The 24,988-nt window shown below is 39.4% G+C and overlaps 1 protein-coding gene across 1 annotated transcript in view; it reads left to right on the top strand.

The window, feature by feature from the left end:
- The window catches only part of LOC124552186 (calcium-activated potassium channel slowpoke), an 881,186-nt gene that overhangs the window by 22,891 nt on the left and 833,307 nt on the right, over positions 1 to 24,988 (top strand). Inside the window, exon 3 of the mRNA XM_047126498.1 lies at positions 1,906 to 2,017. Within this exon, the coding sequence (XP_046982454.1) occupies positions 1,906 to 2,017 (112 nt within the window). The remainder of the gene's footprint in view (positions 1 to 1,905; positions 2,018 to 24,988) is intronic.

Below are 24,988 nucleotides of genomic sequence, written 5' to 3'. Positions count from 1 at the left end.
AAAATGTAAAGAAACTGATGTTACAGCTGAATAAGGTATAAAATACAATATTGAATGACAATTTTTTATAGTAATATCTGTAGTTTTCCATAAGAACATCATACTGAACTTTAATTGCAATAATGTCTCTTGTATTATTTTAGTTATGTAATTAATTACAATTTGGATTTGGTTACTAACATTTAATGGTAGCACAGAGCTCGTGCTTTATCCAATTACATACATAAAATGCACACATAAGGCATCAAATTCTGGGAATTGGGAAACTGTGAGATGTAAGCACTTGGAGAGTTAATTAGAAATGTAATTACAAAGTATATTAATTACAGAGGAAGACATAAAAATAATTAACAAATGAAAATACATCACTTGGTAATAACTTTTAAGCAGTTTCTCAAGATAGTGAGGTCTTCTGTTACCGTATTTTTAGATTACCATTTTGTTAATTAGAAGCATTGATTTTTCATGCTAACATCTCTGCAGTCTCTCATTATTTATTGCTAAGGACTTATTACTTCAATTTCTTGATTAGTTACTTAATTTAGTATATGTACATAATTTTATTAATGACAACAATAATTACGACAACGCACGTCCTTCCAGAACATTCCACACGCCTTCACAATGAATATCGAGTTTTTTCAAATAGGACCAGATGATATATATGAAGACACACATACAAGACCTTAGGAAGCACTGAATTATCCGATAACTACCCAGATACATATAAAAAAAGGTGGTATCGGACAGTTCATATTAGTCCTGGGGAGGCTGTATCGTTATAACACTCATTTGCGTAAATATTGTGCCACACTGTTGGCAGCATGATGTTAGTGCCTGCAGGTGAAAATGTAAACTCTAACTGTTACCAGAGGACCAGGAATTTAGAACGACTGTACAGTGCTTTGACTCCATTTGGATTGCAGTGATTGATAGTGTGTTAAATAGTCACTTATTATTAACAATTAAGTTAATAGTCACAATTAAAAAAATACATAACTGCCATTTAATATATATGGTACGGGGGCCCTGAGCTTATGATAACTGAACTGACTGACACTACTTTTACCACAGTTCTACCCTTGGAGAGGCGAAAGTATTGTTAGGCACCTTGGAGGGGTGCACTGCTGGTCGTCGTCCCTTGGGTACAAACAGTTCCAGAGAGGGCAACACTGTCCATTGCCGCAGTTGAATGTGGCAATCAAACATAGAGAGAGCCTGCATTATTGTCGAGAAAAATAATACAGTTCAGGCTTTTTTTTCCGAGAACCTGAGAGCAATTTCTTCATCAGTTTGTTGGTTTCTACGTGTATAACTTGTTTGTCAACTAAATGTTATATATATGTCCACTGAGGACCATGGTGAAATTTGAAGGAGTGAGTCACTTTATATTGTTTGATTAATTTAGCATTCCAGCATCAGCTGGCAGCAAACATCTTATTGGGAGATATCTGTCAGTCATTTGTTAAGTATGACACGGTATGGTTAGCCAGGGCTTGATGTGTAGTATATCTCATACATATTGCACACATAAAAGTTTCATAATAGATTGCACTTTACTGTCTATGCTGTTCATTTCACTACACAGTTCCAGGTGCCATATTATAATTAGTACAAAAACTCAAGAAATCCACATGATATCTTAGATATGTGCTAATGACAAATTCAGTCAAAAGTTCCTGCATTGGAGTTTCCTAATTGATAGCCACTCATTACTTTTTTATTAACAGAATCCATATATTATTGCGAATCTTGTGTGTAGTTAGACATCTGCATCTTGAAAAATTCGTGATGCAGGTTCCAAACTACTGGTGTTACAGAAATTCACATGTGTTCAAACTGTGTGTGTTTTTGTTTGATTTCATGGCATTAGAACTTACATTATGTTTTCCATATGTGTTTCAGTTTATAGCTGCAAGCGATAAACTGTGGTTTATGCTGGAAATGTATTCCTTTGTGGACTACTTTACAATACCACCTTCTTTTGTCTCAATTTACTTGGACAGAACGTGGATAGGTAAGGAGTATAAATATTTTGAAATCTTTGGTCATTCTGGTTTTCCATTAAATAATGTGCAGTAGCAAACACCCATATATAGTACTGTAAGTTAATATCATCTTCTGATAACCATCACATTTTCCAATATAACTGTTTGGTGGATATAGATAAATTGTTATGTATTGTCTCAGTGTAGCAGAGACTGTCTGTGGAAAATGATCTAAATCAGGGAACTGAATACAGTTTTAACCAGGTAATATAAAACTGATTGAAGATTGTTGTGGGTTAGAGATTATACTATGCACAAATATTAAGATTTATTTGTGGTATAATGTTAAATAGGCAGATAACATTATTGTTGGTAGCCTTCAATATTCCTTCTGTTTTACTATTCCTAGCGGAACTATTGAAGTAATAAATTTGCAATAATTGTAATTTTCACATCTGTGGTAGGAAATTTCCAATATCTTTTACTAAGATTTGAAACTCTTTTGTATTAACTTTTAAAGAAGAAGAAAATAATAATTTTGGTGACTCTAGTAGTACTACATCTGAACTAGTAGCTGAACATTATAAAAGTACAATTATAATTGCAGATAATACTAACAGTAAATTTCAATACACATCTGTTGCATTAAGTACTTTGTTTTTTCTTAGTGACATTCAGTATGGTATATTGCTATCACTGTGAAAAGTTATTTTGACTGCAGCCACCTAGTGCAACTAAAATTTATATTTTCATTGGCTAATATTTTATACTTTTGTAAGTGCATCTTTAAAAATATTTTACACTATTCAAATAACTCCCTTTTCTTAAAGATCTTGCTCTTTCATCATAACACCTAAAAACATTAGCATACACAGGATTTTTTGGGTAGGGTGATGTTGCTTGACTTTGATAAAGACACAATATTTACTATTTCATTTCAGTTCAAAAATTTATCAATACTAAGCAAACCCTTAAATGCAGAGTAGCTGCAAGCATTTACCTTAAACAAATATTTATCCATTGTGGCAATTTGGAAATGGTCGACTGTTTCCTCTGCGTCAGAAGTAATGCTGTGATTCACAGAGGGGAGAGAAAGACAGCTCATTCTGTTTTGATTTTTACTGTCCCTTAGGTAGGTTTTTAAATGTTTTAAAGTTGAAAATGTCATTCCTGCCATTTCTGCTGAAACTGGGGAGGATGATTAAAATTTAGAGCAGAGTTTTAATAGAAGGTAACATTTTGAAATGCATGTCTCTAACACCACCAAAGTATTCTCTGATCTTGTACTTTTTTTTTTTTTTTTTTTTTTTTTTTTTTTTTTTTTTTTTTTTTTTTTTTAAAAAAAAGCTACAGTCGAAGGTTCTGGCAACACTGAATGATGAAATTTTTAGACTCCATTATATCTTCAGCACTACAATTTATGCATTACCTCGGCATTATGCTCTGTGAAGGGATTTAATTAAATTTTGATGGTTCTGACACTTGTCCTGGAACTAGTTTCTTACATGATGCAAGAAAGCTAAGACTATATTTCTTCTGTAATATTTGTCAGCGATGCTAGCAGGACTATTGTCCTGATATTTCATTGTGGACTGAGACCTTGGTACTGTGATCATTACTTCCACTTCTGCGAGTTTTGAGACCTGTCTAAACAGGTTTTTGAATTCTTTGTCACTATCCCATACTATTTCTTCTAAGACAATGGACACACTGCTAATGTATTATAATGCTGCAACATGAGTTAATACTTTGAAGCATTTTGCAAAGAGAAAGATTTAAGGACAAGAGTTTTTTACTAATAGAAGAGAAACAATGAACTGCCTGTGAGTGATTGCACAGAACGTTTTAGAACATGATTCTAACTGTTGCGGAAAATGCATTTCGAGTAAGAACATTTCTTTAGAGTGCTGAATTGCCTCATGTTTGTAAATCTAACAGGTTTTGAGTGTCTGCTCACTGGTAGTAAATCTTTTGCAAATTGTTTCAAAATGTCATTATATTTATCAGAACTCCTAAAAAAAGTTTTCAGTGGATTGTACTGTCCCTATGCAATTCCTGATAGTCTGCAGAGAACAGGACTCAGATAAGGCTAAGTTTTAAGAGTACACACATCAGTGCATGTAAACAGTCATTGGGTATTCTTTTCTAATGAAAGCTTATGCACTGCATAAATGACTGCAAATTGGGAATTGGGGCTGCTCCATTGTACCCCTGGCCCACCAAAAATTCACAGTCAGATGTAACATATGAAGTTTGCCAACCCATGCCGTGTGAAATCAGCAGGATGTACTAGCAACAGGAAGTTTTCAGGAATAATGTTTAATTCTAAATCTACATACTGAGCGCAGAAAGGTAGTTACTTGGTCCTTGCGATGTTCATAGTTTCATCAGCAATAACAGCTAAATACTTAGAACTGCTCACTATATGTACAATTTATTCGTTTATAATGTCACTAAACATTTTTGTTGCCTGGTTTTAATTAGTAGCACTGATGTACTGTCTGTTCTTAGGACAATTTTAAAGATTCCTTTGCAAAATCAAATCATCAGCTTCAGCTTTGAACCTTATGAGTGTTTGAAAATTTCCAGCATTTAACTCATGTGGTATTAAATTTCCAGAGTTGTGTTTGCCGTAAACAGCCAGTGCCTGCCAGCCACACAAGATCAGTTTTCATAAGTGACTGAAGTGTTTTTCTACAGTTAGCAACTTGATGTGAATTTTTGCTGTTCAATTGATGCACAACAGGTTTTTATTTTCCTTCTGCCATCACCAAAAAACTATCTACAGATGTGACACATTCGGGATGATACATTGTCTTTGCATGATAGAGAAAATGCTTTAGAGTTTTATTCTAGTCAGTGTATGGCTACATTAATAGACTGTAGTGTTGATGTCCACATTTATTGTCAGTGTATGGTTTAAAAAGAATACATTATTTACAAAACTCTGCTTGCATATGCCCAGCATATGCCAACCAGGTGTACCTAAGAAACCATGATTTTTGAATGAAGGTTTCTATTGGAAGGTGCTGGGAATACATAGCCTTTAGATGGCAACTGTTGGTATTTACAGAAATCATCATTATGAGTTTTGTTCACATATCATCCAATATCCCATTTACAACTGATAGTTGGTTGCTGTGTCACTGTAACATCATCAGGCTTGAATTAATCTAGATAATGTAGTAGTATCAACTGGTTCAGAAATTTCTTTTTTGAATATGAATTTCAGTAGAGGTAAGTTATCCACTTCATTTTCATCCTGATCACAACACTGAACTCATTACATTAAACACGCACTCACATAAAAAAACTGAAATTAAAACACTAGTGGAAACTGGACACACAAGTTTGAGGAAGTGCGCTGTTTCTTCCATGTCATTGGCAGTGACGACGATGAACTAGAGCACATGTCTGCATTGACAATACTTTGTGTAGCTTAGCAGTATGCATTGATGGTTAGGAAGATATACCTTAGTGACCCAGTTGCCTGTGAATGCATTTTGACACTGTAAAGTTGTCATCTGTTGTCTTGTTGCCTGCACATTGCAGACATAGTCATATCTGTGTACTTTTTGCATATCCTTATAAATTTCACACCAGTCTGTGAACAAGTAGTCATTTTCTGTATAATAATCACTGTGAAATTTCATGTAGCCATTCAAAAAAAAAAACAATAGTTAACTTGTAAATATCAGTTTTATACCTGAAATAATTTTGGAGACATTCAGAATTACATAAAACATAAATTTTATAGCTTCTTATTTAAAGCAGTATACTGACACATTGATACAATTTTGTAAATACATTGGAGAATTAGCTAAACTAAAATCTTTGTCACAAAACAGGTAATTAAACAGTATCAAACAATGGAAACCCCAGATAGGAATATCAAGAGTACAAGAAAAGGTAAATTGCTACTTACCGTAAAGATGACATGGTAAGTTGCAGACAGACACAGTTAAAAGACACTTACATGCTTTTGGCCACAGCCTTTGCTGAGAAAAACACACACACACAACACACACACACACACACACACAACACACACACACACACAACGTTCATTCACACAAACAAGCTCACCTCAAGCACACATGACCGCCAACTCCAGCAGCTGGGGCTAGGACCATTCTGGCCTGAGCTGCCGGAGTTGGCAGTTGTGTGTGTGAGGTGCGCTTGCTTGTGTGTTTCTCTTTGCCTGATGAAGGCTATGTCCAAAAGCTTATGTATAAGTGCTTTTTAATTGCGCATGCTTGCAACTTAATGTGTCATCTTTGTGGTAAGTAGCAATCTATCTTTTCCTACATTGTTAATTAAACAGTATTTTGTTCATAACAGTATAATTTATGTAATGTTTTCAGTTGTCAAACAGTAATAATTATTTTAATTTATTCTGCTATCAGAGTGAGTGAAGGGGTGAATGCAGAGTTTATGTGATGTATATGTCTTGAAATTTGTTAATAACTAATGGTGAAAGAGCATGTGAATCACATTGTGTGATCATGCACCGAATCACATACATGGCATGAAATGCTTATAACCGAAGTAGCCAGTTTAAGGATTCTAGAAACAAAATATTTACTTCTGTCCTATAAACAAGTCAAGATAGGGTTGTTTTGAGTTTATTTACTTTTTAAATAAAACAGGGTTTGGGTAATAAATAAATTAAGAGTTGGAGATTGGTCAATTAGGGAAATTACTGAACTGTCTGTGAAAGCTATGAAGTTGATGGGCTAAAATATAGTCCAACCAATCAGAAAGCAGAAAGATCACATGTTCTGCAATTAGGAGATATTTGCACCTGCTCGTCTCAAGGAGGTGTGACTGAATTTTAGTGGTGTTAGAACCTCTACTTCGGTGTGCCAGTAATTTTGTAAAATTAGTGTAATTTGCTTTTTCTCAGATGAGATCCATTCTACATCTACATCTACATCTACATCCATACTCCGCAAGCCACCTGACGGTGTGTCCGGAGGGTACCCTGAGTACCTCTATCGGTTCTCCCTTCTATTCCAGTCTCGTATTGTTCGTGGAAAGAAGGATTGTCGGTATGCTTCTGTGTGGGCTCTAATCTCTCTGATTTTATCCTCATGGTCTCTTCGTGAGATATACGTAGGAGGGAGCAATATACTGCTTGACTCTTCAGTGAAGGTATGTTCTCGAAACTTCAACAAAAGCCTGTACCGAGCTACTGAGCCTCTCTCCTGCAGAGTCTTCCACTGGAGTTTATCTATCATCTCCGTAACGCTTTCGCGATTACTAAATGATCCTGTAACGAAGCGCGCTGCTCTCCGTTGGATCTTCTCTATCTCTTCTATCAACCCTATCTGGTACAGATCCCACACTGCTGAGCAGTATTCAAGCAGTGGGCGAACAAGCGTACTGTAACCTACTTCCTTTGTTTTCGGATTGCATTTCCTTAGGATTCTTCCAATGAATCTCAGTCTGGCATCTGCTTTACCGAGGATCAACTTTATATGATCATTCCATTTTAAATCACTCCTAATGCGTACTCCCATATAATTTATGGAATTAACTGCTTCCAGTTGCTGACCTGCTATTTTGTAGCCAAATGATAAGGGATCTATCTTTCCATGTATTTGCACACTTGTCTACATTGAGATTCAATTGCCATTCCCTGCACCATGCATCAATTCGCTGCAGATCCTCCTGCATTTCAGTACAATTTTCCATTGTTACAACCTCTCAATACACCACAGCATCATCTGCAAAAAGCCTCAGTGAACTTCCGATGTCATCCACCAGGTCATTTATGTGTATTGTGAATAGCAACAGTCCTATGACACTCCCTTGCAGCACACCTGAAATCACTCTTACTTCGAAAGACTGCTCTCCACTGAGAATGAGATGCTGAATTCTGTTATCTAGGAACTCTTCAATCCAATCACACAATTGGTCTGATAGTCCATATGCTCTTACTTTGTTCATTAAACGACTGTGGGGAACTGTATCGAATGCCTTGCAGAAGTCAAGAAACACGGCATCTACCTGTAAACCCGTGTCTATGGCCCTCTGAGTCTCGTGGACGAATAGCGCGGGCTGGGTTTCACATGACTGTCTTTTTCGAAACCCATGCTGATTCCTACAGAGTAGATTTCTAGTCTCCAGAAAAGTCATTATACTCGAACATAATACATGTTCCAAAATTCTACAACTGATCGACATTAGAGGTATAGGTTTATAGTTCTGCACATCTGTTCGACGTCCCTTCTTGAAAACGGGGATGGCCTGTGCCCTTTTCCAATCCTTTGGAACGCTACGCTCTTCTAGAGACCTATGGTACACCGCTGCAAGAAGGGGGGCAAGTTCCTTCGCGTACTCTGCGTAAAATCGAACTGGTATCCCATCAGGTCCAGCGGCCTTTCCTCTTTTGAGCGATTTTAATTGTTTCTCTATCCCTCTGTTGTCTTTTTCGATATCTACCATTTTGTCATCTGTACGACAATCTAGAGAAGGAACTACAGTGCAGTCTTCCTCTGTGAAACAGCTTTGTAAAAAGACATTTAGTATTTAGGCCTTTAGTCTGTCATCCTCTGCTTCAGTACCATTTTGGTCACAGAGTGTCTGGACATTTTGTTTTGATCCACCTACTGTTTTGACATAAGACCAAAATTTCTTAGGTTTTTCTGCCAAGTCAGTACATAGAACTTTACTTTCGAATTCATTGAACGCCTCTCGCATAGCCCTCCTCACACTACATTTCGCTTCGCATAATTTTTGTTTGTCTGCAAGGCTTTGGCTATGTTTATGTTTGCTGTGAAGTTCCCTTTGCTTCCGCAGCAGTTTTCTAACTCGGTTGTTGTACCATGGTGGCTCTTTTCCATCTCTTACGGTCTTGCTTGGCACATACTCATCTAATGCGTATTGTACGATGGTTTTGAACTTTTTCCACTGATCCTCAACACTATCTGTACTTGAGACAAAACTTTTGTGTTGAGCCATCAGGTACTCTGTAATCTGCTTTTTGTCACTTCTGCTAAACAGAAAAATCTTCCTACCTTTTTTAATATTTCTATTTACGGCTGAAATCATCGATGCCGTAAGCGCTTTATGATTGCTGATTCCCTGTTCTGCGTTAAATCTTTCAAATAGTTCAGGTCTGTTTGTCACCAGAAGGTCTAATATGTTATCGCCATGAGTCGGTTCTCTGTTTAACTGCTCAAGGTAGTTTTCAGATAAAGCGCTTAAAGAAATTTCACTGGATTCTTTGTCCCTGCCACCTGTTATGAACGTTTGAGTCTCCCAGTCTATATCCAGCAAATTAAAATCTCCACCCAGAACTATAACATGGTGGTGAAATCTACTTGAAATATTTTCCAAATTATCCTTCAGGTGCTCAGCCACAACAGCTCCTGAGCCAGGGGGCCTATAGAGAGATCCAATTACCATGTCTGACCCTGCTTTAACCGTGACCTTCACCCAAATCATTTCACGTTTCGTATCTCCGTCAATTTCCTTCGATACTATTGCACTTCTTATCGCTATAAACACGCCTCCCCCTTCACTGTCCAGCCTGTCTCTGCGGTATACATTCCAATCTGAGTTTAGGATTTCATTACTGTTTACGTCTGGTTTCAGCCAACTTTCTGTACCTATGGGCCCTATGGGCGTTGTGACCGTTTATTAATGAGAGCAGTTCTGGGACCTTTATATAGACACTCCTGCAGTTTACTATTAGCACATTAATATTGTTATTCCCTGTTGCATTTTGTCTACTCCTAACCTGCCGCGTGTCAGGAGGCGGTTTGTCGGGCCTAGGGAGGGAATTCTCTAACCTAAAAAACCCCCATGTGCACTCCACACGTACTCCGCTAACTTTGTAGTTGCTTCCGGCATGTAGTGCACGCCTGACCTATTCAGGGGGACCCTACATTTCTCCACCCGATAACGGAGGTCGAAAAATTTGCACCCCAGATCTCCGCAGAATCGTCTGAGCCTCTGGTTTAAGCCTTCCACTCGGCTCCAAACCAGAGGACCGTGATCGGTTCTGGGAACGATACTACAAATAGTTAGCTCTGATTCCACCCTGTGAGTGAGGCTTTCCGCCTTCACCAATTCCACCAACTGCCTGTACAAACTGAGGATGACCTCTGAATCCAGACAGCAGGAGTCATTGGTGCAGACATGAGCAACAATTTGCAGTTGGGTGCACCCAGTGCTCTCTATCGCCGCTGGCAGGGCCTCCTCCACATCTCGGATGAGACCCCCCCGCAAGCAGACAGGGTGAACACTGGCCTTCTTCCCCGTCCTTTCCGCTATTTCCCTAAGGGGCTCCATCACCCGCCTAATGTTGGAGCTCCCAATAACTAATAAACCCCTCCCCCCGTGTGCCTGCTCGGACCTTGCTGAAGGAGCAGCCACATGTCCACTCACAGGCAGAGCGGGCGATGCCACACGGCCAGCCTCCACATTTACCCTCCGCCTCGTGCGCCGTGAACGCCGCTGAACCCGCCACTCCCCTTGGGGAGAGGGTGGCCCAACTGCGCCCGGTACCCGCGCAGATTTCTCGACAGCAGGGACAGTGGGTGAAGCATGTAACACCTGGGGTGTACCATGCGACGCACCAGACTCCCCACTGCCGCTACACTCCGAGGCAGCAGCCTGAAGACGGCTGACCGCGGCCATCAACACGCTCAGCTGTTCCCGAACAGTGGCCAGCTCCTCCTGCATCCGTACACAGCAGTCACACATCCTATCCATCCTAAGGAATCAATTTACTGTAGAGAGTTAATCAACTTTTAACTAGACTGCTAATTCACTAAAGGCGGCTGATTGTTGACTAAACTGTAATTGCTAGTCACTTCTTGTAGAAAACAATGAAAATAGCACTACCTGTCTCTAGACTGTATTCAAAACAAACACTAGCACTACTGGCACTGTGGCTGACTAAAGGGACGCTCTCTGACTGTATTCAAAACAAACACAAAATCTATGGAACAATATTACTAGCACCCAACAATTAAAGCTTCCTAAAAGCAAAAACACACGGAAGAAGAAGTGACAAGTAAGAAAAATACAGTTAATACTCAAACTAAGGTAGCTCGCTGCACAGCAGACATGAAGCAGGCGGCAGTTACGACGACACTGACGGTACGAGTGAATTCAGAGGTACCGGTATTCCCAAATAACATTTCCAAAAGTTTTGAGATTTATAGAGGAAATTGTGACTAAAGAATTCTGCTTGGCACGCTGTGCAACCATATTTCAGAAACTTCAGATTACTGAATATTGATGAACTGTGTAGTATTATGCAAGCATACTAAGCTGATAACCATCATGTGAACTTTTGAAATGTTCATTGACTGACAAAATTTTTGGTTTTTGCGCAGCAGGTTGTGAATCTACACTAGAGAGAATGTGCTATATGAGTGAATGAAATAGTGCAAACTATGTGGAAGTAATGCTTTTATGTCAGGAGTTGTGCATTAGGCTGAACTTGGTAGTACTACTAAAGTTAGTCACAGACTCTTTAGCTAAGTACTGCTTCATTTAGTACCTTCAGTCAAATCTGATAAAATGAACCCTCATTTAATCATGCCACAGATCAGTTTATGCATCCTGCTGACACATAGTATAGCCTACCTTTTAAATAGTTTTACCCGGTTGGCCCACATTATACATTTCTTCAGTGCAGACTGTGGTTCTAAGGAGTTCACTAAGGTAAATGAGTAAATTCCAGAAAAAGGATAACACATTTGTATCAAGGAACGTAGGATACTAGAAATATAGTCCATTAGGGACTGTGCACTGCCAGTTAATTGTCATTGGGCAGACAATGTAGCTGTCTCTTTGCATTACAAATCCTGTGCCTAATACGGTAAGTGTGGGAACACAAAGGACATTTGTGTTGTCATGCCCACTATCCTTCCCACCCCTCCCACAGTGGTGTTCTGCTATCCGCCGAACCTACATAATATGCTCATTCATCCCTTCACAACCCCTGCTCCCAACCCCTTTAATAGACTTAGATGCAAGACTCATACATCATCCCACCACCATATACTCCAGTTGTGTCACAAACATCCCCTATCCCATCAGAGGAATGGCTGCCTGTGAGACCAATTATGTAACCTACAAGCTTAGCTGCAACCACTGTGCTGCAATCTATGTGGACCTGATAACCAACAAACTGTACGTCCACATGAATGGCCACTGACAAACTGTGGCTAAGAAACAAGTGGACCACCTTGTTTCTAAGCATGCTGCCCAACTTCATTTCAATGACTTCTTCAAAGCCTGTACCATATGGATCCATCCCACAACATCAGCTCCTCTGAATTGCACGGGTGGGAACCCTCCCTGCAATATTTCCTACATTCCCATAACCCTCCTGACCTCAACCTTCAATGGTCATTTTTCTCATCCATCCGGCCCCTTCCCTGTTCCCATTCCATCACTACGCAGCCCTCATTTCACCAACACACCCAGTCTTTATACTTCTCTCCTTTTCCACCCCCCCCCCCAAAACTCTCCTCTGCTCCCCCCCCCTACCCCATCTAACCTCCTGACAGCACCTAGCTGCCCTACCCTCTCTATATCTCATCCTTGCATTCTCCCCAGTAGCACTTCACTGGCTGCCACCCCTACCTTACTAACTCTGCCCCAGCCTCCACGTCCTTATCCCCCCTCAGTTGCTACTCCTATCATGCATTGCTGCTGTTGCTTGCAGTGTGGTTTCAGCTGTCAGAGGCTGCTGTCGTGTGTGTGTGTGTGTGTGTGTGTGTGTGTGTGTGTGTGGTGTGTGTGTGTGTGTGTGTGTAAAGGCCTTGATGGCCAAAAGCTTGTTGTAGTGTGATAGTCTTTTTATTTTGGCTATTGTAGCTCATCATCTCCATCATGTGACGAGCAGCAACTTTCTGTTTCATAATATTGAAAGCTGTAAAGAAGAATAATCATTGGTACATAGATGAACTTACCAATACAGGCAAAATATGTTATTTTTGTACCATATGTATAAAACTTCTCATAAATATGGAGCGGACTAGAATGATGAATTGTACACGGCTTGTCTTGAATGTAAGAGAACCTACAGAACTAAGCTTCGAATGACAAAAACAACAGCATATGAAAGTACATTGAAGATGCTCCTTTAAATGCAAATCTGCGTGGAATGTTGTTGCACAAGATCATCACATGCAATCTGAACATAACATAGCTCTTGACTGACTAAAGTTAATCTTTTTTTCATGGATTCTGCAAGCAATATTAGGAACAAAATTAAAACTGCAAGTACTAATGTAGATGATTTACTTAAGCAACACCAATCTGGGAGCTGTAGCTTTAAATGGAGCACAATCACACGTACTGAGACCACAAAAGTAGTGGCAGAGTTCTCAAAGTCCAAGAACATTTACTACTCTTGGTTGCCAAATTTTATAATTGGAGAAACAGTATGTAAAATTAGTGAACCAGGTGTGTAGAGTTTGGAATTTTCCTACAATACTAACAATATCAAAAGTTATTCCCATTTACAAACATGATCTCAAAAATTACTGACCAGTTGCATTAGTTCCTGTTTTCCCCAAGTATTTGAATCTTTTATTTATGACCAACTAAACAAGTGCTTTCAGTCACATAATCTGCTTTCTGACAGTCAGTTTGGCTTCTGCAAGGAAGAGATGCTACCACTGCTGTTCTCTCAATTGTGAATGAGGTAGTAACAGCCTTTGAGAATAAAAATAAAGCTTAACTTATTTTGTGTGATTTAAGCAAGACATTTGACTGTATTTCTCGTTATATCTTACTTGCTAAACTCAAATTCTCTGGTGCACAAGACTCTGCATTGGCAGTAATTGTAAAATTTACGAAACAGTTTGTCTCCGTCAGAAACAGGCAGTCACAGCTGCACGAAATTAAAAAGGGGTCCCACAAGGTTCTTTCCTCAGCCTCTCCTTTTTTACAATTGTAGTTATGATTTACCCCACTGTGTTCCCAACTCTGGTGTTTTTTATGCCAATGACACAACATTGCTAGCTCAGCATTATAACACATTGGTTCTGCAGGATATGATATAAGATAACACGGAAGCAGCACTAAATTGGTTCTCATAAAATATATTGCTTTACAACGCTGATAAAAACTAACAGATTATACTAGGATTGTCAAAAGAGGTAGAGGCGAAAGCAGTTAAAATTCTAGGAATACATGTAGACTCTAAGTTAGCTCTTTTGACTGACTCATTGTGCTGTTACTGCTTCTCTAATAACAGCAAAATACTTTCCACCTCTTTTTTTATGATGGCAGGCCCACCTCTCATGACATCTGGTGGTCAATTCAGCATTACATAGAGTGTCCGGGTATTTCTGGGCAGATAGCGTACATATTAAAGAATAAGCTCTTTTCACCTTTCATGATAGGTAAAAGTTATTCCAACATTTTTTGAATTTTTGAATCCTTAGCCATCTTATACCTTTGCTCTGGAAATGTTTTTTAGAGACAACAATAAATTGATTTGGATATTTCAGAAAAGATTAGCCACATCCATTCATGTTTTGCGTCATTTGGAGTTTTTATTTAAAAATGATATTTATACAAATGTCCATAGTTTGTCAACAATCTTATTTGATAAGATACCGGTATTAGGCTCTTTAGTGTTACTTAAGCAGAATTTTTCTATTTTCATTTCAGTAATTTCTGTTGTACTAGCTAACTTTTCTACTGATTTTCATCTTATTGACTGTTGACTGATTCTTTGTCTTCTGTAGCATTCTTACTTTCTTCTATATTCTGGCCTTTGCTTTGGTTAACCTCGTGATGATTATGGTTCTTTGTTCTTCATTTTCATTGTTTGTCAAATTTTGGTAGCATTAATGCATTGGTTAGTTATACATTTAATAAATGCTCTTTTCTGTTCGTTGACAACATGCCTTGTCTTGTTCTATTTTAATTTCTGTTTAGTACCTAACCCAATAGATTTTATTTCATATTTCTAGCTACCAATAAAAATAAAAATATAAAATTTTAATTAAATATTAGAAAAGAGATTTTTCACTGTAGTACACTACATCAAAACTTATAAAAATTGAGGAATTCTTCATAAACTATGAAAGTACAAATCAGGTGTAACAAAAGGAATTAATTTTATGGTAATATAAATTCAACAATTGGAATTAATTTTATTTTAATATAATTTTAACTGTTGTGAATACGTATTTTTATAGGCATCGCAAACTGTTCTTAAAGCTGTTAAGGAAATAACTAAAAGTCCACCAATTAATTTGCCTTTTTCTATATTCTTGCATATCATAAGCTTGAAGTACAAGAGACCACATTTAAGTAAAAGGGTTGGAGATACAATACTACTGTCCTGATGAGCAGTAATGCAGCTAATCAGCCTCTTAGCATTGCAATATGTATTTAGTACACTGGTAGTGATTAAATTATGAAAATAAACAAATATGACATACTATCAGTTGTTTCTGACTGTATGCATGCTTACTGAAAGTGTACTTATGAAACCATACTTGGAATCATTAGAAAAATTTGTAAGCTAGGGGTTTTTTCTAGCAATTCAGAAACTGAGACCCAGAGAGAACAATATTTCATGTACTTTTTTGTACACAGTTGTCACTTGAGGAGGCTGGAGGTTGGTGCTACACAGAAATCAAGACAGTTTAAAGTGCTAAAATCATTTGTTGATCAATCAAACTCTTCTGTCCCACTTCACAAGACTCTTCATTAATGTATGTTCCACCTTCAGTAACTTTATTATATGTTTCGTCCATCTTGTCATTGTTAAGTGTGAATTTGACATCATCTGCCACTATATCATATCATTAACACCATTTAGAGTAATGCTTTCGGGTTCAGGAAAATTGTTTGTCCAATTTGAAAGTGTGTTACCTGCTACTGCCAGGTCCAAAGTTTTGTCATCAACATCAGGGCCTCAGCAAGTTATTGCAGAATGATTTTATGGTAATTCTTGACCTGTACTCAAAGCTTCAGCTACCGTGCATATTACATGTTTGATGTTGATGCTACATGTGTTGTTGCAATATGTGCTATCACTGTGCTTCAGAAGTAAATCTTAAAGGAGCAATTCCTTACAGCAATGTTTATTGAAGGTTTCAGTAACGCATTGATCCATGGTCTAAATTAGGATTTTAATGCTAGGTTAACTAAGTTTTCGGTTTTTTACTCATTTTGAATGAATTCTCAGTGAACAAGATGGAACATTGTCCAACAAGAGAAGAACTTTTTTTGGCAGCACCTAGATGAGATATATTTTTCATCTTTTAGAACAAACTCATTGTGAAACAAATCATGAAAGAAATCTGCAGGCATACATGTGTTTCAGTGCTTTATATAATAGGCAGTGAGACTTTCAGGGACACCTTTGTTAATAGCTCATGGCTTAGCAGATTTAACCAGTGTCCATAAGAGGTAAGCGATACGTGCCTTAAATATTAATGGTGTACTATTGGCTGTACAGCTGAGTCATTGTTTCTATTTTATGTACAGTATTTCAATGGCTGGAAATTGTGCATTAAATATTGTGCATAAAATGGAAAAACAACTCAGCTGTACACTCGTAAGTACATTATTAATCAATCACCCTGACAAAACCTGAGAGATAACATTGCTTGAAACATTACCATGTGTTACAACAATAACTTGCTCTTTGTTCTTTTTATCACGTATGACATTCATTTCACAACAAAAATGTTTTAGTGTGTAACATTTTAAAATTTAAGCTTGAATCATCAGCTGTATTTAGTTGATCTAGTAGTAGTATATGATTCTCTTTCTCCACCAAATTTTGAAATTCTTCATAAAACAGAATAGCCACTACACCATTGGCTGATATCTTTTCCCTCCAGAATTGCAACTGCTGTACCCTGTAACATATTTTCAATGTATTTAATCAAACAATGGAAAATCCAGGATGGAATGTAACAAAATTATGAAAAAAAACTGAAATGTGTGTGTGTGTGTGTGTGTGTGTGTGTGTGTGTGTGTGTTTGTGTTTGTGTTGTCTGTCTTTGACAAAGGTCTTACTAGCCGAAAGCTTTATTTGTGACAGTCTTTTTCTTGTGCATATCTGCGACTCAGCATCTCTGCTGTGTGGTGAGTAGCAACTTTAATTTTCATAATAAAGTTTCATTTAAGAAACTTTTGCGTGACAAAATCTTTTTCTCATCACTAAGCCTTTCAGATAATACCTGCACCTTAACAGTAATTATGGGACTCAAACCACACATACATCTACTACATCACTATTATAATTATGCATAAGCTATTTCCTCTGTTCTCAATGTAGTTGATGCTTTACACTTTTTAGGACAAAATATGGATGTTCTGTATATTTATCAGTTTTCTTCTGTTTCTTCATCAGTCATCATCAGTTCGAGCTGATACATCATAACCACCAGCAAATGAACACAGTTTCTAGCCATTGTCAGTATGTTTTGTTGCATCTAATTTATTTTGGAACCAAACCAGTAAGCATTTCAGTTGTAATAAAGCGAGTATACCATACATAACATTTAGCAGTGCAGTGTCTGAATGCTAGTAAACAACAAAAACTGCAGTGCTGAACAGTGATGCTAGTTGTATTGTAGAAAGAGAGTAGCAAGTAGCTTTGATGAAGTTACATGAGAGAGAATTTTCTCTGAAATGAAATATTATTAAGTACTTACATGCACAACTGAAGTGGATGAAACTGGTGATGAATCCTTTAATGTCAATACTACTACCATTCTGGCTCACTTAAAAGCTGAACAGCAGAATGCACTTTGCTGATCTTCAGTCACTGTCAGGTAATAGGTCACCAAATCCTCAGATAGTTAAATTGTAAAACTACCCATTCCAACTTTGAATAATTTGTAATTGGATCACAAGTGTTCTATTCTCCCTCCCTTTTATCCTCCTCCTACTCCTCCTCCCTACCCCCCCCCCCCCCCCCCTCTCTCTCTCTTTTAACAGCATATCCCATAGCAACTTAGAAATGTTCCATCTCTGTAGCACTGAAAAATCATTGTAATCAGATATGTATCTTGGATACAAAGCATTCCTTCACTAGCAGTCTACTGAGTTTGGGATATAATGAATATGAGGCATAATTACTATGCCTAGAGATTTAAAGAGGTAGTGACAGTTGCAAAAAAAGTAACTAAAAACGAGAACCTTTTCTTCCTGTTAGCTCAGGAAAATGGGGAAACATTTTTACAGAGAAAAATGATATTTGTTTGTTTCAAAAGTACTTTACTGTATCTTTCTCTCTTCAGACCAAAATGTTAGGTCTTAAGAAGAAGAAGAATTCTGCAACAGTCTTACTGTTGTCAAATATATCCAGTTTTTGGGTGACTCTTCTAAAATCTACAAAATGTTTTGTAGTAGAGTGACTAGGCAGGCAAAAAATTATGGCAATGACAAAAGGATAAGAAAATCTTCAAATAAATTTGATCCGTGTAAAACATTGTCAAAAGAAAACCATCAGTACTTGACAAAATTATTTAATTGAATAGAAAAAATCTGCTCACCAAGTGGCAGCAGAACACACACATAAAAGATGGTTGCAGTTGGCAAGCTTTCAGAGCCAATGGCTCCTTCTCCAGGCAGAAGGAAGGAGGTGAAGGAAAAGGACTGGAGAGGTCTAGGAAAAGGGGTAGATTTCGGGAAAGTCACCCAGAACCATGGGTCAGGGATGAGAAGGAAAGACTGATTCATTCCCCTTCAACCCTTCTGCCTGAAGAAGGAGCCACTGGCTCCGAAAGCTTGCCAACTACAACGGTTTTTTATATGTGTGTTCTGCGACCACTTGGTGAGTAGAGGTTTTATCTATCCAATTAAATAATATTGTCAAAAGAGGAACTGGTAGTGTACTAAAATTCATAATTTGATGGACTCATCGTGGCATACATGGTTCCTCATGAAAAGATTCAATGAAAGCTTCATATCACTGGTTGAAGATCAACTTCAAGTACACTGAAAAGGACCAAGCACAATGCATCATACTGTAAGTTTCAAACAGCACGGCCACAATGAACCAAAGTGTATTCTTCTTCCATATACAAGCAAACAACTGGTACTAGCAGTTGCTGACATTAAGTATGAACCCAATGCGAAGTGAGTGCCTGCTGCACTGCATGTATGAAGAGGAGGGCCCCGGTGGATGGTGCAGTGCACGCCGTGCCGTAAGCACAAGTCATGTGGTGTACCACAGGTGGCCTATGCTGGACGGACCATGCAGATGCCATTGGCGGAATATTTGAAGCGTAGCATGGCGGTAGCCTGATGACACGGTGCGTGTCTAAGCATTATCTACAGGGTTATAGCGCCCCTTCCTCCCTTGGGGAAAGGGTACTGCATGGATGTGACGTCACATGGATTGCTGAAACATCCATGTCCTCTGCGGCAGAACCGGTGGGTAGGTGTGGAAGGGGCATGGCTATGGACATGCACAGCAACTGCTCTCAGGACCAATGTCAAGGGTGCTGGTAGCATATTGATGTGGCATAATTGCACCAACAGTGCAGGCACCAAGGACCTCTTTGTGGAAGGGCCCAAATACGCTGACCCAGCTGGTGCTGGAATCCCCAGTGGCAATGAAGCATCATGTGAAGTACTGGCTGCAGGCACCGGGGTGCTGCGCCCCATAGGAGAGGAAAGAGGTGGTGACATCCACAAGGATGGTGGGTTCCACCCCCCGCAGTGGCATGAGGATGCAGATGGTCATGGTGGCATGCCACCAACCCATCACTGGTGCATACCATCCTGAGGCGATGGCCTCAAAAGCTGTGGATCATGGTCAGAATCCACTTTACTCAGCAGCTGGACCACTGAGATCATATTGCGAGGGTTGCACTGAAGGGCATTAGTTGGGTGGTATGAGGAGACCCAGGAGTGCGTAGGGCTGATGACCATGGAGCATCTCAGCCTGACTCCAATTCTCCACTGGCATAAACCTTTAGAAACTCAAGAATCATGTCAAGGCATTGTCCATGGAGGAGTCTGTGACATACTTCTTCATTTGAACCTTGAACGTGCTGACAAGATGTTCCACCTCGCCCTTAGGTTTGGGGTGAAAAGGAGGGACAGTCATGTGTCAAATCCCTGAAGGGACACAGAAATTGTGGAATACCAGTCGACGTTTATCTGTCACAAGCATATAAGGCAATCCTTCAATAGAAAAAGTTTTGGAGAGAGCCTGAATCATGGCTGTGGCTGATGTCTGAGGACAGTGGACAATGTATGAAAATTCAGAGAAAGTGTTGACAACTAACAACCAGGAAGAATTCAGGAAATTCAATGCAAAATCAACATGGATGTGTTGCCACAGGCGGTGTGTTGCAGGACATACAGAGAGCATCACCCATGGTGCCACCTGTTGGTGGGCATGAGAGCAGACCACAGAATGAACAGAAAAACACCATCAAATAGCAAAAGGTGGTGATGGAGGGCAAAATAATTACACAAACCATCTGAAGCCCTGCCTGGAGACCAGTCTAGTCAACCGTGCTGAATGTTGTGAACTACTTGATGCAAAACCGAACTGGCAACAACAGCATATGCAATCTGGGACCCATAATAGGAAATCCTTCCACTGTATGCTGTACTTCAACATCAAAGTGGAAGAAAAGGAGTTCACCCTAATCAAAAAGAGGGTCAGGCACCATTGGAAGTTGTGACAGTGCATCAATGTTGGCATATTGCACAGTATGCTGAAAATGTATTTCATTGTTGTAGCGTGACAAAAACAAGGCCTAATGCTGGAGACAATGTACTACTGCTACTACTGCTTCAGGCATTGAAGCAGAAGGATTAAGGAAAGAAACCAAGGGCTTATGGTCAGTAATGAGATTGAACGTAGGCCCATTCAAGACCATATGAAACTTTTGAGAGCATAAAAAATGGCAAGTGCTTCCTTTACAGATAGGGAGTAGTGCTGGTGAGCAGAATTGAGCATTTTTATGCATAAACTATTGGATGTTTGGAACCATCCTCACATTAACGTGCAAGAGCGGCCCTGAGTCCAAACTCAGAGGCATTAATAGCCAAAACCAGGTGGTGACCGGGATGGAAAGTAGTCAAACAAGGAGGAGAATGTAATTTAGATTTCAAAACCATGAATGCACACTCACAGGCCCACATCCACTGAAAAGGAGCATCTTGTGGAGCAACTTGTGAAGTGTTGCATCCAGAATAAATTTGAGGTAGTTAGCAATTTTATCTGAAAATGCTAAAAATGCTTGGAGTTCTTTGACATGTGTAGTATGAGGCAGAGCTGTGACATGGCAACATGATGATGTAAAGGCTTAACACCATTCCGTGAGACTTCAAACTCCACAGTTTGGCCAAGTTGCATTTCAACGGAGCTGTATGTAAGACAGTGAGACGGTGCGTAAGTTATTTTGAGGTTCTTCCGTGGTTGCACCATCACAATGATGTCATAGATAGTTGATGCACCATGGAATTTAAATCATCAATTATTCCAATAAATGCCAAAAAATCGCTGTGCAATTGCCACATCGAATAGGTGAGACTGGTATTTGTACAACCTGAAGGTGGTGTTAATCAGAAGGACCTGTGTAGAGCCCTCATCCAACAGAAGCTGTAAATAAGTTTCAGATAAGTCAGTTTTGAAGAAAAACTGGCCCACTACAAGTTTAGCCGATAACTTCTCTGGACAGATTGAAGGGTAGGTGTTGATGATAGGAAATGGAAATGAAGTCCCATGCTTCTTGACAGAGCACAGGGGAGCGATGCAGGAGACCCACACCACCATACTAGACTGTAATGGGGATGGATGATGATGATGATGATGATGATGATGATGATGATGAGGAAGATGAAGGTGAAGATTACAGAACAACACCCAGTCATCTCGGGGCAGGTGAAAATACCTGACCACACTGGGAATCGAACCTAGGACCCCGTGCTCGGGAAGTGAGAATGCTACAGCGAGACCACGAGCTGCGAACGTCAATGATAGATTGAGAATTAACTGAAACTTTGAAGTCACCACAGAGGTGAAGTCGACCATTCAGTTTTTGTAACAATCATGACAGGTTAGAACACTCACTCAGTGTGGAGGCTGTGTGCCACACAAATATGACAGCCTGTCCAGTTTGGATTTCACTTGGTCATGCGAAGTCCCTAGAGCAGGGTACACACAGAGAAAGTGCAGCCCCACCATAGGTTTCAGAGTAATGTGGGCTGCAAAATTGGTGGCACAGCTTAATACATCCAAGAAAAGCGTTGAGAACTCAGAACACAGAGAATGTAACTGCTGGTAAGGGACCTGGTCAGAAATGAGATGCACCGTATCTGTAATGGTAAAATGAGAAGCATTGAAAACACGCAGACTGAACAAGTTTATGTTACTGTTATGACTTCCTTTGCAACTGTGTGGTTCTTTAGTGGACACAGGAGTGAGGAACAAATGACGTTCATGAATAGAGAATTCAGATATTTATTTATTCTACATCTAATACCAAATAGTAAAAATTTGCTAAAAGTAGATTTGAAAGTAGAAATATTTCTAGATACAAAGGATTTAAACACCTATCACTCTTCAGTACAATGTGTTTTCAGATGATGTTGAGACTTGGCCACTATGGAAATCTGTAAAAGTTATTCAGCTGGCAAATACTCAGAAACGGATCAGTCCATGAATTTTCAAACTTAAATAAACCCACTGGTGGAGCTCCATGGATGGGATGCTTGCATCTCATTGGCAGCAGCATAATCATTCATGGCTGTGCCTTCATGCTGCAGTGGCAGCAATAGGAGATGCGGCAGTGTAACTGGTGGCACGCATATTTGAAAGTGTGGCTGACAGGATGGCAGCCGATACCACAGGTATCATCGTAATCATCATCATCGTAATCATCATCATCATCAACTGCCAGAAAATTAAAGGAACAAACCACATATTTGTAGATAGTGGGAGCCATAAATTGCCCCAAAATTGGATTATGCTGCTTGTTGTAACTCGCCAAACATCAAGGAACTGGAGACCACGCCGGAGAACTTGAGTCCACATAAGTTTGTGAGTTGAGTAATGTCATGGCTGCATCTGTGTCCACTTGTTGTCTGAGCACTTTGTCCATCACTCACAATTTGATAAACAGTTTGCTGTGATTTGGAACCACTGGAGACACAATTAACATCCATGTCCGTGTCTACAGGAGGGGTCTGGGAACAACAAATAGATACTGTCCTTTTTTCCTATGGTTGTTGCAAGTTGCCTGGCATGTAGGACATGTGGCCTTCTCATGTTGCACAAAACTGTATGGGCAGAATGGAAGTGCGGAGTGCTGCCGTTGTTGTGGTTTTGCTTGGCCCGTCACTGTCCAGTGAGGTGCGCAGACCGCATTTGTATGGCTGACACATCATCCCCACAAGAACTACCAGGGCCTGACAATCAGGATCAGGAGCCACCACAGCGACGTCACACCAAGCCTCAATCTGATCACCAGCAGCACGAGATACCTCAATAGGTAGAGCATTATTTAACATGTCAGCCAAAGATGTATACTCACACTATAATGCATGTTGATGCACCTGTTTGTCACAAGCCAACCAAATGATGGCATCATGGAGCATAGATTCAGCATAGGAATCATGATGAGCATCAATAAGAAACTGACATTTTCAACTGAAGCCAGTAGGACTGGTGGAGCTGTTTATGGCAATGAAGCAACTCTACCTGTGGTGCAGTGATGTGCATGTATGGTGGTAGTTGGACAACAGCTTACACATTTTGTCAAATGAAAGTGACACAAGTTTCTGGAATGGTGCTAACTGGCACAACAACTAATAGATCCGAGGAGAAGTTGAGGAAAGGCACAAAGCATTACATTTGTGTGCATCAGTGTCACCAAAAGCAAGAAGTGTTGCCAAAGCTGCTTCTTGTAAGCTTCTCAGTCCTCTGCTGCATCATTGTATTGGACAGAAGGCAGCAGGTACACAGATGGCATGAAGCCTGCATAGTCAGTGTGGCTGATAAGGTTGTGGTAACAACTATAAAAGCCTGCTGCTGCTGCTCGAGGAGAGATTAGAGCACTGTCACCATGAACAAAAGAACCAAAGGAACAACCAATAGACAGAACACATGGAAATGAACACCCCACTTGTCACCAGTTGTATTGTACTGTAAGACACAAACAACAGCACAGTAACAGTGAACCAAAGTATATTTTTCGTCCACATACAAATGACTAACAGTTGAGAATATAGACACAAATATAGAAACGATCCAGGTATTGATACTAGCAGATGCTGACAATTAGAGCTACACACTAGGAGGGCAAGTGCCTACTGCACTGCACTTATAAAGAGGACTCCAGTAGATGGCTAGCCCACACAGATGCTGTTGGTGGAATATTCGACGCGTAGCACACCAGTGGCCTGTTGTCATGGTGCATATCCAAGTGTTGTATGGAACCTTATAACATGCATATATCTGTAGAAAGTCAGTGACCACAGCTGCTTCTATGAAGAAACTATGTGAAATAATAAAAATGTTAAATAATAAAACGTCAAGTGGAATTTATGAAGGAAACATCAAATTAAAAGGATGCGCTAAGTACATGATAATATCTCTGTCAAAGGTTTTCAACCTCTCATTACATACAGATGTTTTTCCAGATTTCTCGCTACTCCTGACAAATGTTCTGTTGATGCGGTCTCCAACATCGACTTATATCTCAGTTAATTTCTTCCCAAAAGTCCAAGAAAAACTTTTCTATGACTACCCTTTAATTTAAGAAGTAAATATTCACCTCTCACCAGCCAAAAGAATAGCTTCGGAAAGTGTATGATTACCCAAAAAATATTCGAGTGTTGAAGATCATTCAACCAAAATGAACAGGCATTTTCCTAGACTTTTCAAAGTAATTGATGCCTTGATCACAAAATGTTGTTTGAGAAACTAAAAAGGTATGCTATGAGAGATCCAGCATTCAGCTGGTTGTGTTCCTACCTATTAAAATGGAAGCTGGAGGAATCACTTCATTATGAGTCACAAGTTC

This window comes from Schistocerca americana, chromosome 1 (genome assembly GCF_021461395.2).
Source record: "Schistocerca americana isolate TAMUIC-IGC-003095 chromosome 1, iqSchAmer2.1, whole genome shotgun sequence".
Lineage (NCBI taxonomy): Eukaryota > Metazoa > Arthropoda > Insecta > Orthoptera > Acrididae > Schistocerca > Schistocerca americana.
Note: the sequence above shows the minus strand (reverse complement) of the source record. Positions and strands in the feature narration are given on the sequence as shown.